Consider the following 15,829-nt stretch of genomic DNA (forward strand, 5'->3'; position numbering starts at 1 on the left):
CAGCACTGTTGTCTATAGATATTTTCAGTGTTTTTTTGTGTTGTTTGTTTTTTTTTTTTATTATGATTTTGCTGTGAGTAGGTGAATGCTACCAAGGCTGTTAGATCACAAGGATTGCACCAAAAACATCAATGACTTCCCTCCAGATAAAAAGAAGACAATAAATTAATGAAACATCACTGAGGCAGGTATTTTAATTGTTTAACAGGCTGGCGTGGGCCTGATATTGCAGCACATCTGCTAGTGTGGCTGTTGTGATGTCTATGCAATGCTTGATCTATTACATTGACATCAGGCCTCAGTGCTTGGTTATTGAGAGATAAAATTAAACAGATGGGGGAGCTGCTATAAGGGACTTGAGCTCCCCCGAAAACAACAAAAGATCCAGTTTGGGGGACTCAACTGATTAATTATGAACCATTATCTAAAGTGAAAACTTCAGAAATAATTTCAATTAAATGAAACTTGAATGTCCTGTCATCTGTAGTTTTAAAAGTGAGCAGCTCTGCCCTGCTCTGTGTAGCTGACTTTAACTTTGCTTTGGGGAATTGTTTTCCCAATGGAAATCTCCTCCCCTTCCACTATCGGCATGTTACCACTTTGCAAAGGCACTGTTGCTTCATCCTGGGAATAGTGCCATCCAAAAAGATTGTGGATTTGATTGTGATTGATTTAAAGAAATACAAACAAGCCAGACTATCTTTATCCCCAATAGAAATCGCTAACAGGTTCAGCTGAATGGAGCAGCAGCAGGCTGGCAGGATGCTGAAGAGGTTGGTGTGTTTACAGGGGAAAACACAGATCATACACTGCTGTATCTCCAAGAAAAGGGCCTCACATAATAAGGTCTATGCTTTGCTCAAAATGTCAACTCATAGTCATATTCATCGCTAAACTAAACCAAGAAAATTGGAAAGAAAGACTGTTTGAAATAAAATGTCAATCAGGTCCTATCGACTGACAGTTTATCACTCTAAAGTTATTTTCATCACTTCCATTTTTGTCATTATTTTTAACTTTCACCCTTGAGGACACCTTCCTTGAATGATAAATTACATTTTTTTTGTGTTGTGACTGATGAATGATGAATGTAAGATGTGGTAAATGATTAAACATTAATCTATCTTCATCATGTCACGTCTTCTTTTAATCACATTGATTTTAAATTAATCAAATCACATCAATCTAATTTTCATTTCAATGCATAGTATCACCTCTGTAATTTTTGTTACTTCCAGCCCCCTCATAGTGAGTGTGTGGGGTGATGGTGGCGAAGTCACGACCCGCCTTTACTCTGCCTCTGATTGGCTAGTACGAGAAGTGAGATTAGTTAGGGCTGGGGTAAGAATATCAGCAAGTGACAACTAGTAAAGGTGGTATGAGCGATTCTGGAGAAGGAAAGTTGATTTTCTAAATGTAAATTATGAATGTTAATGTCATCCTATCCTCGTGTGCGCCGCAATATTGTTTTTTTTTGGTCCACCAAAAAGTTGATTGTTGAGTCTTATTTCCAGGTTGTCAAATACCAACAGTGGTAGGATGGATAAATCACTTGCTGCTGATCGGTTAGGGCAACACAGTAAAACAAAATAACCCCCCCCCCCTAAAAAGAAATCAGCTAACAGGAACACAAAATGTCAAGCTGAATAATTAAAGTCAAACAAAATGGCAGAGCAGTCGGATTATCAGACTGTTGATCAATAGGTCCTGGTTTAAAGATTTTGTCTGTGTTGGCTACTTAATTGAAAGCTACATTACTGTGTGTCCGCCTTCATAGTTTCAGTCAAATCGATTGTCAAGTTTGACATTAAAACATCGTCTGAGATTTCAGCAGTGTGCACTTGTCTCCGCAGGAATGTCTTCCTCTTGAAAAGTGAGAAAATTGAGACTGTGATGCTGATAAATGATTAATGGCATCTTTAATGCCAATGCCGTTCGCCTGCCAGCATGCTGTGGGACATTATTTGTCTAATTATTATTCACTTGTCCTCAAAAACGCTTGAGGCCATGAACCACAGTATCCTATAATATGGCAGAGTGCTGCAAGGTTCAGGCAGATCTCACAGCATGACAAAGCCCACAAACACTTTAAAGGTCAGTGGTGTTTCAGGTCTGTCTCATTTCAGGCTCACTTGTTTGTGGCTGTTACCACTCCTCGCCTTTGTAAGCCTCGCTGTGTGTACATTTTCAAAATGCCTATGCAGTTCCACCTGACTAATAGGCACGATGAGGACTGAACGCGGTGTACATTTTTATCAGGTAAGAGAAGCAGACGGGCTAGAATGAGGCAACAGCAACATGTGAGATGAAGGCACAGTCGCATGTGTGGTTTAAAAGCTGGAGGCTTTGTAATTAACAGGTCGAATACTAAAGTCGCACCTAATGTGGCACTCAAGGTTGTTTTGAGAACAGTGTGGTACTGTGCCTGTATCTCGCTATAGATGTCTTGCAGTTATCCGGGAACCACAGATGACATTATCCACCGGGTTTCTAAGTGTGGACTGATGAAATACCAGCAGCCCAAGTCTGTACACCAGGAGACCAAAAGACAGGTTGCCTCATGTACTATATGCTATTTACCTATACCCAGGGGCGCCGAAAAGGGGGGGTAAAGGAGACGGATTCTAGGGGCCCATGATTGAGGGGGGCCCAGAGAGGCCCCTAATGATGATGAAATTATATGCTAAAATAGCATCAAAAAATTTTGCCGCTGTGTTGGGGGGCCCTGTAAAGATTCTTTTCATGGGGCCCAAAATCCCTGGCGGCACCCCTGCCTATACCTCATATAGATTAATAGTATGGGAGGCTGATTACGGCGAAAACTCATATACAGTGCATATACATGCTTCACCACCTTCACACACAATGGCACACAAGCTACTTGAGCCTCTCTTGTCACAGATTGTGTATCTAGGCAACCCTCTGCACAAGTAATCATGTACTCAAAGATAAGTATATCCATAAACCTATGGGGAAGGCTATTTATTGCAGGTGCCATGGTGTCAGTGTTAACAGTGTGCACGTTCAGTGCAGCCGGTCCTCATCATCAGGAAAATGACTGTATAGGTCAACTTTGATAACAGCTCATCATGATCTATATTGCCGTTTATTGTAAGGTGGCCGCCTCTAACGGCTGTAGTAATTATTATGGCAGAAAGGAGGAAGTTAGGTGAGGTAATACAAAACGTAACGTCAGTACTTTCGTAACTGAATTTACAAATGTATCATAGTTATCTCAAACCAAACCACAATGCTTTCCTAAACCCTCACACAATAGTTTTAGAGCATAAACTTAACCAAGTAGTTTTGTCATGGTTTGGGTTTTTGGGTTGGTTATCGTTTCCTGTTTTATTTTGTAAGGTTCATCCTCATGTGTCATGTTCTGCTACTTCCTTTCCCTTTGTCTTGTTTTCCCTCCTTGTGATTGTCCTGATTAGTTTCACCTGTCCCTGATTATCCTCCTGTGTATTTGGTCCCCCTCTCTTTGTCTGTTTTCCCGCCATTTTCCCTGCTCACCTGTGTTCAATTAGTTATTACTCCCTGTGTATTTAAGTGCTTGTCTTCCCCTCTCTCTTTGTCAGTTTGGCTGTTATGTTTTTCCCCACTTAAGCCCAGTGTTCCTTGTGTTCCTCCTGTTCCTGTCTGTGTTCCCAGTACTTCTTTGGCTTGCACCTTATTTTGTTTTTGTATTTTTTTTTTTTTTTTTTACTTCTTTAGTTCTTCGACCTTCCCCTGTCTGCTTCTTGTGTGTTTTGCTGCCTGCCTTTTTGTTCCTTGCTATTTTGGACTTTAGACTTGTCAATTACAGCTTACTTTATTTATTTATAAGCCTTTAGTTCCTCACCCGCCTGCTGGTCTGTCTGCATTTGGGTCCTTGACCTTTTGCCAAACTCTGACAGTTTTCTTGCCTACACCTAACCAAGTGGGACCGTACAACGAAGGTCATGTACGCTGTAATGGTCATGTTGTTTTGGAAATGGTTTTATGTTGTCTTTGGAGTCACCGGCAATCGACCTATTCAGTCGTTCAGGTATAAGGATGTATAGTTTCAGTGTGTATGTGAACATTTTCAATGCTTATGTGCAAGTATTTCAGTGACTAAGAGGTATCCAAAGAAGAGTTGGAAGAGTAGACCCTATGCTGTTTCATCAAAAGTTGAATGTTTAGCTCTTTACCAGACTGCCAAGTAAGATGAATGTCCTTTCCTGACTGATTATGCGCAACCCTCGCCATGTCTTACCTCACACAGCTCGTTAAAGAAGCCCTCTTTAGCGATTTGGAAACGCGTAACGATCGCTTCCTCACATTGCAAGGCTATATCACATTCATTCAGCATTCACTTGATGAGTACGTCGATAGCTGTGCAAGCACACAGCTTTTGCTAACATTTTGGGTGCTCTCACCTTTGCTTTCATCTCCAAGGTGTCGTTTAGTGCTCATTTGTAACTTTGAAGCTATAGCTTCTGTGAGAGAAGGAATCGTCAAAGCTATAAAAGCTATTTGGCCCAGTTTAATGAAACTCCCTTTTAATAAATAGTTCATTTTTTAAATCATGTGCTTGCTAGAAATCAAACAGGCTAATCAGACAGAATTAATAATGTAGCAGTTTCAGCTGCCATTCATGTCCGGGTTTGTTTTATTCTTGTTTCGCTCTGTGTGGTATAAAAGAAAATCTCATTAATGCACACATTAAACTGCACTCCGTTCCTCGACACAGCAAGAAATAATCTTCACTATTACACCGATACATTCTTATCTCTCTAATTATTATGTTAGGTGGGCGAGCAGTTACGCCAAGCTTTGTTTTGACAGATTCGAAGAAAAACAAATAAATGAAGGTGCAACTAACGTCACCTGAGAATGATCTGCATTTAAAATAGGCAACGATTTGAATTCATGTCACGAGATGGACTTTTGATGGATGCTCTCAAGTTGGTGTGGGTAGCACAAGTGGCAATCAAGCCACTGAACTCCATTGTACTTTGTGTCACAATAACAAATACATGAGCAAAGCGCAGGGGCTGATTGCAGAGTGGCTTGTGAACACATTAAAGTGGGCTCCAAATTGAAATTCTAGCGATGGTGGATCTTTGAAAGCACTATTCCCATTCTGATAAAATAATAATAATAATAATAATGCAAAAACAAGCATTGATACTTGAGCTGTGTTCAAGCTTTGGGGCACTGATTACAAACACAAAGTGCAGCTTATCCGTCCTTACTCAGAGGTTGCTGGTGTTAAGAGGCACTTTTACGTAACGTTCCGGTCATTCATAGTGGGCCCTCAGGAACATATCACTATGGTAATAACACTGACAGAGGAATCAAGAAGTTCATTTTCTGAATCTTATGAACAGGTTTTTAAAGGACATCATTACTAGTTGCTTGGCAAACTCAGAAGACAGCTGACGCTGGAAAGCCGCCGTGTGTTAGTTGTGTGGAAATCCTGGTTTTAAAGCCAATTTCAAGCAGGATTTTTGAGTCACAAATGTGACGTGCCTACCTATTGCATCTGCTGGCTTTAAGATCCATCTTAATGAAGTTATTTGCAAGGGCTTACATCATCGTGTAGAATATAAGCCTGACTGATCCTCAATTCAGCTGAGTAAATATGAATGATGAGACAATCACATACCCAGGACAGCCTACTTCTTTTCAGATAAAATATGCCGGTGTGCCCATAGAGCATTAAGAGGTACTGAGGGAATATGATTGCATATGATCAAATATTCTGTGTTCAAGAGAGATGTGAATGATTATGCCAAAAAAAAAAAAAAAGTGAGTCTGTATTTGGAGAAACCTTCATCACATAAAAATGTACTCTGTAAAAACTCGTGCCCTCAAGCATGTTTCTAAAGTTCTGTGAAATCTGTATTCCACACATAAGTGTTAAACCGTTGTTCTGGTGTAGCTATGGTGACCTTTTGGCTGAGCACCAAGGCTTCCAACCAAGCATGACTCGCTGCTCAGGCTAAAATAAATAAAAAGAAAACAGTATATTACCAGAGCATGCTTCTGCAGGAAACTATTCCGCTAATAGTATTAACTCTTGTCTTTTTGCTGTTCCTGCCATCCGTTAATTGAATTGGGTAGACAATGCCATGCTGTTGTCACAGCAGGAGCTGGCAAAGATGATAAGTGCAGTAATGTGGCTTTCTACAGAGGCAACATGTCACAGCAGGATGACAGAACCATGCTGTGATAAATTAAGAGCCATGCAACAATACTGCGTGAAATTTGCTTTCGGATATTTAAGCAGTGCTCTGGTTACTGTCATGAAAAGGATCTTCGCATCAGCCACATCATCATGAAGCCCATTTGCCATCAATCTTAACAGAGTGTCAATGTCACTCCGCTCCTGGGTGTAAAAATAGACTGAATTTCCTAACTAAATCCAGCTGTTATTCCCCAAAACTGCCAGTTTGAATAGAGTCACTCACTCATTGCCAACCTAACATTCCCACGGCAATGAGCTCTTTAGCATAGAATGATCATTGAGAAGCTGGATCCACTTACTGTAGCTTGAAGAAGCAAAACCGTTGATTTAACATTTATGTACTAATATTCCTTAAGTCTAGAATACATCTGGTATTGTGGTAAATGGACTTCATAATGGCACGTTGCTGGAAGTGCATCGCCAGCAAAAACATTGTTTTCCAAGTGCACATTACCGTCAACTAAAAGCAGCATTCACACACACATACATTCATACACTGGTGGCAGACGCTACCCTGCAAACCATAACCATTCATATGTAATCCACCCCACACCGCTGGAACAGCAATCAGGAGCAATTAGGGGTTCAGTATCTTGCCCAAGGACACTTCAATGTGCAGCTGGAGCTGGGGATCAAACCACCAACCTTCCCATTAATGGACGACTAATCTACCCCCCGAGCCACAAATATTTATAGACTACCAAATTAATCCTGCACTCATTCCAAGCAACATTAAACACAAAACATATTCCACTGAAAGTAACGTTGATGTTGTTATAACAGCAGTTAGCTTTGTGTTAGCATTCATAGTTTATCATACTGTTTTTATTGTTTTGCCACTTCTTGTCTAACTTTAAAGGTGCAATGTGTAGTTTTGATAAGAGAAACATCTCCACTGTTTGATATTTATGACTGAATGAACTGAACTGTCTTCAATGGAGAACACAATGTCATACTGTTTTTCTTTATTTATGTTAGCAGGACACTTTTACGTAGCTAGCTTTGGGCCAAGAGCCCCCCGTTATCCAAGTTTCGTGGAAATATGTTCAGTACTAACCAACCAACCAGCAGAAACACAACATCCTTGGTGGGGGCCATTAATTGATCAGATTACAGTTACAGGAAATTATCGTATTTTACATAACAGCTGATGTTTCACTGTAAAGGTTCAGTCCAAGTCACACAAAGAGTGAATTTACAGTCACTCACATTATTCTCTCTGTTGTTTGTTGCTTTACATTGAAATCTAATCTGCTTCTGCTGTAGGTTTCGTGCTATAGTAACACACAGTTTTAGTTTTGTTACTCCCCTCACCTTTGAGTAGCACTTTCCATTACACATAATTGATTGTGATGTGAGACAAGCATCTACCAGGCCAGCTGTGCTTGTTGTTTGGTCCAAATTGTCCCCCCTTATCTCCTCTATGTGTCCGAGTTACTGGAGTAAGTGCGATTTCACTATCGCTGTGTCTTCAACTCCATAAAGATAGCTGTATTTTCACATTTACTAGATAAAAGAATCGACTTTGTGTCTTAAATGTGCTTTTTATCTGCAATCACATACCAACTGGAAATGGGTATGGAGTGTACTTTTAAGTTTCCTGAAGATAAGATGTCCAAAAACTGTGCTCTTAGCCAGCCCATGCATGGGTCGATCAATTAGTATGTCTGAGAAGAACAAAAACATAATTCAAATCTAATTTGAATAAATATGATGACTTATTAGTTCTTCAAACAACACGTCCTTAAATAATTCATTATTCCAGAGCCACAGAGCTCATTTTTGTCCGTCAGAGGCAGAAGCAAAGGCTCTTTTCATGACTCAAATCTATTTTACCACTTCAATCTGTTGAGTAAACAAGAGGCTTTAGCCGATAGGCCGATGCCGCTCAATATTCATAATAGTCTATAAAGGAGGCTTTAGAAAATCTGGCAGAATTCAGTGTGGATACTTGAAAGGCATTGATTTTCAGTTCCTGTTGGCACTCACTGGACTGTCTTTCCATATCATTTCTGGTTTGAAACATTTAGTTGTGAAATTAGTGTTATCTGCTGTTGCTCAGGATAAGTATCTTCTACATCATCCCACTGCCTCCTGAAGGCAGTCATTTCTGTGCAGAAACAATCTGAGGATACTGATTGAATTTTTATCTCCTATAGTATCTCGCAGTAGATAATGTGATCTGAGATTGTAACACTCTTTAAAATTGTTATATGATAATCAAAGAACAATGGAGGGAACGCCACTCCACTGTTCGGAGATTTGCATATTCTGCCCCTGCAGCCCTTAACCAAACCTGCAAAAAGGCAGCCAACACTCAAATCTCACTTATACAGCCCGGAGATACGGCATGAACATTGAGCTGTCTGAGTGAAAATGTTTGTTTACCCTTTGACGCTCAAATTAGCTTAATTTTATCATAAAGCCAACAGTTTTGCATCAGAAAGCACACCCACACCCCCGCCGAGAAAATCCCCTTGTCGTTGTTTTCCATCTTTTTCATTTCATTTTCTGCAGAGCTGCAATTGGTATGACAGATCGCAAAGAGCGACAAACTCCTCTCTTGTTTCCTGCCGCCCTAGGACAAGGGGAATAACATTTGAATACTCAAACGCTATTGTTTTTATCTGCTGCTTTGTTAAGATAATTTTTCAGAATGTTTATTGAATGCTGAACAAGGATCTGTGATGGGTGAATTGAAATCTGCTACCACACCTCTGAGCCGAGTGCAGGCTGGGACACGGCAGAAATAACGGGAGGGAGACGGGGACACAGTGAAACAAAATGAAAGCTTTTTCCACTGTTTTCTCTCCGCTGGGTTAACTGATAAAACAAAACACAACAAAACATCGTTATATCATATGATGGATATGTCGCAGCTGATTCGTTTTAAAACCGATCAGTGCTACAAGAAATGGAAAAAATAAAAGCACACTCACCCTAATCCTATGAAAACCAGTTTTTGTTAGTCCAGTCAATTAAAGCTCAGTATAGCATCAAAGGGACATTGTTGCATGTCCATTCATTTCTTGCTACCTCACTACTGTCCAGATTGAAATAAAGGCAAAAACCTCAAATCAATCACTTGGTAAGCATATGCTGAGGATAACTCCTGTGTGCTAATTGGCTAAATCAGTGGTTTTCTAACCTTTTATGCCCAAGGCACACCAAAAGGGCCAGCCAAAAACCTCAAGGCACACCTGTATCCATATCAGTTCAAAATAACCTCTATATTGTGCTATCTAATGACTCTGTACATGTTTATTTTTGGCTCCCTGCAGGGTTTTTAAAAGAAGATACTTTGCCTCTGTATCAGGAGATGTATGTGCACAAAGGATTGATATAGTTAATTAAAAGCACATTCATTACTTGTTGTATTTTGACAAAATTAAGCTATGCTTGTTACAAAATCCCATCTGGACTCTCCAATGCAATGTGGCACACCATTATGGAACCACTGGTTTAAACAAGTAAAGCCAAACAAAGTTAAAAAGTCACCTTCTAAAATGTAAACATTTGCTGGTTTTCACAGTATATCACTGGGTTTTGGACTGTTGATCGAATAGAAGAAGAACTTTGAATATTTCAGGTTGCGCAGTATATCTGACATCCAACTGACCTTATGATTAATCCAAAATTTAAAAAAAAAGAAGAAGCAAATCACTGGATAATAAAAATAAGCATTGCATGCATGTGTGGTTAATCACTCAGTTAGTCTTACTTTTGTAGATTTGATCATCATTGCTATTTTTAAAATATCTGTGCTGACAAAGAATGATGAATGGGTTGTGGGAATGAGGCAACATCAGATTTAAAACCCTCTGGTTAACTAAATTTATTTGGAAGGCGAGTGTTAAAATGAAAACCCTAACTGTGTTGTAATCATGCATTAGTGTTGACTTTCTGAGTTTGGACTTTGACCTTTACTTGTTGTATGTAACTAATTTCTTTGTTTGTTTGTTTTTTAAATCTTTTTGTAAAGTCATAAAATGACTAAATGCTAGATCAAAGCCTTCTCCACACTGACTGGAATAATTTAATATGATTTTCAGTGGACAAGTACTTTAACATTTCTTTTTAACCTGAAAAAAGTCAAATGATGAGCTATTAATTATTATTTGAACAATAGCACAAGTAGTCTTAAACAACTCCAAATGCACAGAAAAAAGCAAATGACATGACTGGATGCTACAGCCCTGAATAAGGAACTAATAGTAACATTTCAGGTTCACAGATTAATAAAGTTAAATTGCTGGCTTGTTTACAGCCTGTCTGATCATCATCCTCATGTCCTGTCTAGCGTTGACACTGTATTTACAAGATTTCAGTATGTACTCTTGCAGAAAATTGTCATCATAACTAACAGAAATTTAGCCACAGCTACAAAAATAAGACCCAAGTTGGGAAACTGAAATAATGCCTTAAACTAAAACAACAGCACATACAGTAGGAGACTATTGTCACAAAAATAAGTGAATAAATGTCAAAGCAAATGTCAAAATTGTGTGACTGTTATTCTCAAAATAACACCACAGATTGAAGTGCTAACTGACCTTATGATGAAATCACTGGAGTCGATGAGGCCGCCGTACTGGGACCCCTTCAGGTTGCCAGAGTTCCCCACCACGGCGCAGGTCCTGCAGCGCTCGGGGCTGGCGTCCATGTAGAGCACCTCATCAGGGATGACTTGGAACAGCTCCTCCACCACTCCGCTGAAATTGGCCGGCTGCCTCTCTGACTGCAACCACTGGTGACACAGCAGAGACAGGCCTCAGAGAGAGAGAGAGTGGCGGCTCCGGGGCCACTTTAAGTAGAAGTGATTGAACAAGGGCAGCGGAGCTCGAGACACCGAGCACATTTCTGAAATAACCTCAGGGGCGGCTTAGCTGCGTCTACGGGGGCTCTTTTGGCCTGGCCTTCTTCTGGTGGCTTTGAACTCGAAGAGACAGCAAATAAATGCAGGAATGTGTGTGCACTGTATGCTGTTACATATTGTACTGTGGCTGCTGGAGACACAATGTTCTGCAACAATATCTCATGACTTTTAATGCTGATTTTTAGTGACTCATGGTCCAGATATTATTGTGGAGGCTTTTCCACCTTAACAATACAATCCTAAGGAAACCATTTAACATGTTTTAGCTTTATTTGGCACTGAATATAAGCTATTATTCATTGAAACATAGCTTTTTATCAGCAGACTGTATAAAAAACCCAGATTGCACATGCACATTTCTTTCTAATTAGAAACTCTCCTTAACAGAAGCTGCATTTCGTTGTGTAACACGTACGCCCTGGCATGGAACAAAGAGCCCGGGTACACCTGAAAGGTCGTGCCCTTGCCTTGCAGCAGCGCAGCCCGAACCATCTGGCCGGGCTACTGTTGATATGTGACACTTTCCTCATCAAGCTCCCTGTGAGAAGCATTTCCTGGAACGAGTAGTGACAGGAGGCAACCTTGCAGTAATTTTTCTATTCTTGCCCCTAATTGGACATGGTGTGAGGTGAATGCGGGAAAACCAAAGGCACTGGATGCCTTCCAGACAAAGGTAGGATAATTATGTGACATACATTTTGTGAAAAGGCTTTTCTAATTTAGAGGGCTGTACTCTCATAATGGTGAACACAGAAAGTACAGTATATATTGGTTGGATATAATTCAATTAAAGCTAGCATGCAATTTATTATATATCTGACATGAACTCTTTTTGTTATCCCTGTGGATTGCTGCCCGAATGCAGGTGACATAACATCTATTAAGGTAGTTCCAGTGGAGCTCAAATGGAGTTTGATATGAGGAAAGGTGTTAGCTGCACTAACAGTAAAAAAACAGGCTTTTGTGTCAGTCACTCTGTATCCAAAGGTTTCCCCCTCGGGCAGCCATTTAACAGTGACACTGAGCAATCATACAGGTGACAAAATCCATCATGGAAGGGGCAGAGATAACAATTCCTGCACTGACTGCAGTGTCAGGTAGTAGCGTAGGAGTAAAAACTAGACCAAATTAGTCTGGCACTTGATATCAGTCACATATACATTTATATTTTTTCAATAACTTGCGAAGGAAAGGTTGAAAATGCATTAACATATTAGGTGTAATTGGAAAGTAAAGTTTTCATTAAGCAAGACCAGTGTGACCATATATATCATAACTATATATTGTGCAAGCTTTAAAGTCACTACATGTAAGAACTGCCCACTTGTCTAATACATACTCTAAACAGCGGGCGGCATATCACCATACAGGGGTGGTGTCCATCCTTAACGTAAGAAACAAAGAAATGCACATTCCCTCTCATACTGTAGTACTTAACAAACGTATTAACACTGTCTGCAACATACAAGTAGCTGTGTTCATAAGCTTTGACTGAATAGCTAATGTTAGCATTATCAGCTAACTGCAGACTAGTCCAGAAGAAATGCTGCGAGTTCAGCATCAAACTTCACGTCTCCAGCACTGTTAACTCTTGCTTTGCTATTTCTGTATCTTCTTTTCTTTGCCGTTGAATGTGGTCTGTTGAGAAAACACACTCAGGGCAGCGTCTCTTCTTCATCCTCGCATGTTGGACTGAGACGCTACAGCGCTCACTATCGCCCCTTGTGGTCCACGGTGGTACTACAAGACCAGGCTAGCTGGTTAGCATGCTAACTTCCGTAACATAATACAAAGATGTCTTCAATATAACTAACTATAATGTTTTTTTCTTCACTTTCTGTTGACAATGTTAGTCTATTCATGAACGTTTTAAACGAAAAATCTTACATATAGCTCCTTTAAAGGCTTACGAGTCTCCATAAATTGGAAGATAGATTTAAAAAACAAGTGGTCAAAATTCAAGGAAGAAGATATCCTCAGAAGTGTCGTAACTTTTAGTCCCTTGGATCGATTGAGCTCCAAATACACTGGATCCTACACATCCCGTAATGCAACACAACACCATCTTGTTAGACCCTTCCTGACAAGTAGAAGCCCACCTCTTTTAACTCCACACCCAGGCTCCCTGTATCAAATTTTGAGTGATGACATCATCTGGGTTATTTTCGGAGATTTAACTAAGCTCCTCCAGAGCCTCAGACAACTGAGTAGTGCTAAACTGATCACGATTTGTAAAATTGGTGGGGAGCTACACTGCAAACATACACTTCAAAGAGATATAACCGGACCATATAACTACGTGCTGGTGTTTGTTTTACATAAACTCTAGGGATAGCAAGAGTGAGGCTTAGCTAAAAACAGCTCAATACATCAATAACACCATCAGCCTTGTATAGTCGAGTATACCATTTAAAGAATGATGAAAGGGATAAATCAACATTTTGGTTAAGATTTGCTTTCCTGCTGAGACCGATGAGCAGATCGATACCACGGAGGGGTACTGAGCTTCTCATCTAACTCCCCGCAGGAACGCAAACATATATTCCAAGTCAAATCAAAACAAGACATGGCCGTGGTGTAACTTATCAAATATATAAAGCTTAACACGCTGTCAAAGTCAAGTCATATGAAACCCAGAAGGGATTGCAACATGTTCATGCATTTACTTTAGGCATTACAGGAAAAGTTGGTGAGGTGGAAGAGTGGAGTGGAGAAGAAAAGCAAACCAAAGTAGACCACTTTATGAAAACAGTGATTTGAAATGATAGTACAGTTGGGAGTAGCTGTAGTCAAAGCACATTCATGAACTGAAGTGTCATGTTTGCATAATGTTTGCAGCATACTGCATTGGCAAAGAGTGATTTTTGGAGAGTGCATGCTTTATGGCATCGCCCATACACTCATGTTATGATGGTTAATATCTCTCTTCATCTATAGATGGTGAGAATGAGCAGCAATTTCCACATCCACCATCTCACTTGTTAAATGTGAACAAATTGTGCGTGGGAGTTTGCTTCACAACTTGATCCTGGTGAAGATCCCTTGGATTTGAAACAATCAATGTGGCAAAAACAAACACTTCTTGGGAGCATTACAGCAGCAGTGTGTGATCTGTGTTCTTTATTCATGATCTTTCTTGTCAGCACCTCATCTGCTTTCAGAGGCTGGTGGTGGATGTTTTTTCTCCTTCCAATCCTCTGTAACATACATTCACAAATCCCCTAAAGCCATCCCATGAATCTTACCTGCCACCATTTAAAGGTTTCCTCAGAGAGGACACTGTTCTCCCTGGTCATCAGAGGGTGGATGGACTGATTGAAGCGCTCAGCAAACCAGGGGTCGTCCTCCAGCTCCGTCATGCACTGTCGACAGGCGCACATCCCTTTGGAGAAGAAGTTGTCCGACAGGCGAAAGGCGTACTTGAAGAAGTAGAGCGAGGGGTCCCGGAAAGTGTAACTGAACAGGAACGTTGTAAATGTGATGACACAAAACAGCAGAGCAAAAGTCCTGATTTTCCTTCGCTTGGGTAGAGACATGTCGCCACAGTCACGATCAGTTGGCTGGGAACTTTGGGAGTGCAACGGACAAAAATAGCATCATGATAAATCTAGAGTCCCAAAGGTGTGAGAAAAAAGCAACCTTGTTGACCACATGGTGCAAGAGGCTCAAATATATCACTGCTGTGCAATGAGCATATGCTGTTGTTCTTATTTTTCAGACAGTGCAGGATTGGGTTTATGATTGTCCTCGATATAATCCATCAACGTGGTTTCTTTGCGGATTCATCCAAACCAGAGGACGTTAAATCCACTGTGAGTCCGTCAGCCCGATGGCTCCTGGTTAATCAGGTTCAGTCAGTTTTACTGACTACTCAGATGTTGACTCTGTGAGGTCAGTGACTGATGTGTCATCCGTTCTTTAATGATCCACCTGGGGGGCAGATAAAAAGGACATTTTTGTGACACATTCTGGGGGAAAAAACAGGGTAAAAACAAAGCTCCTCTAACGCTGTTTGACTTTAAAAACACTAGGGAGTGTAAAATATGCAGTATTCTGTATTCTTTTAATTTCACAGCACTAATAGTTCCAAGATTAAACTGTTTGAGTCTCTGAAGCATTACACTACTTTTTTCTGTGCCTGTGAAAAATGTTGCATTTAAAGTGTTTTGTTTATGGCTCTGTTTGCTCTGCCAAATTACACAGGATGTGTTGCAGTCTCCCAGCTCTTAAAAAGACCATCAACGACAAAAAGTGCCTCGATTGATTGCGAAAATGATTACAGTTCTCCTGGAACAAACAGGCGACAACCTTAATCACCCTCCCGTCCCACTGTAAGGAATATGTCAATAACTGGACCCAGCTTTTGTTAACTGAGATAAAATGAAAAGTCCAAATGCACTAAGCACTGACCACCTGGGATCATACCAAAATGAGTCATTGATCCAGTGTCATAGTCACAAATGTTGAAGAGATTCATAAAGTGTGTATTAGGAAAACAGTTTGCAGTCATTTTGCTCTGTCTTACTCATTCTGGGTGTGTATATACAAGTATATACTGTATGTGTATATAGTATATACTGTATACAGTAATACTTACTTACTATTACTTCATGTACACAACATAATTTTAATTTATGTATGTAACGTGCGTCCTTCAGTTAAGACACATAGGTAACATAGTTATTTTCGACCCAAACCAAATCTTTTCCTAAACCCAACCAAGTTGCGAAGAGACT

General features: G+C 40.2%; 1 protein-coding gene across 1 annotated transcript in view; it reads right to left on the reverse strand.

The window, feature by feature from the left end:
* The window catches only part of st3gal1 (ST3 beta-galactoside alpha-2,3-sialyltransferase 1), a 70,392-nt gene that overhangs the window by 13,900 nt on the left and 40,663 nt on the right, over nt 1–15,829 (reverse strand). Inside the window, exons 2-3 of the mRNA XM_084380401.1 lie at nt 14,339–15,023; nt 10,771–10,964 (exon numbers count right to left, since the gene is read on the reverse strand). Coding sequence (XP_084236527.1) covers nt 10,771–10,964; nt 14,339–14,629 — 485 coding nt within the window. The 5' untranslated portion in view covers nt 14,630–15,023. The remainder of the gene's footprint in view (nt 1–10,770; nt 10,965–14,338; nt 15,024–15,829) is intronic.

The sequence above is a fragment of the Pagrus pagrus genome, assembly GCF_965226575.1.
Source record: "Pagrus pagrus genome assembly, chromosome: 17".
NCBI classification, from domain to species: Eukaryota; Metazoa; Chordata; class Actinopteri; order Spariformes; family Sparidae; genus Pagrus; species Pagrus pagrus.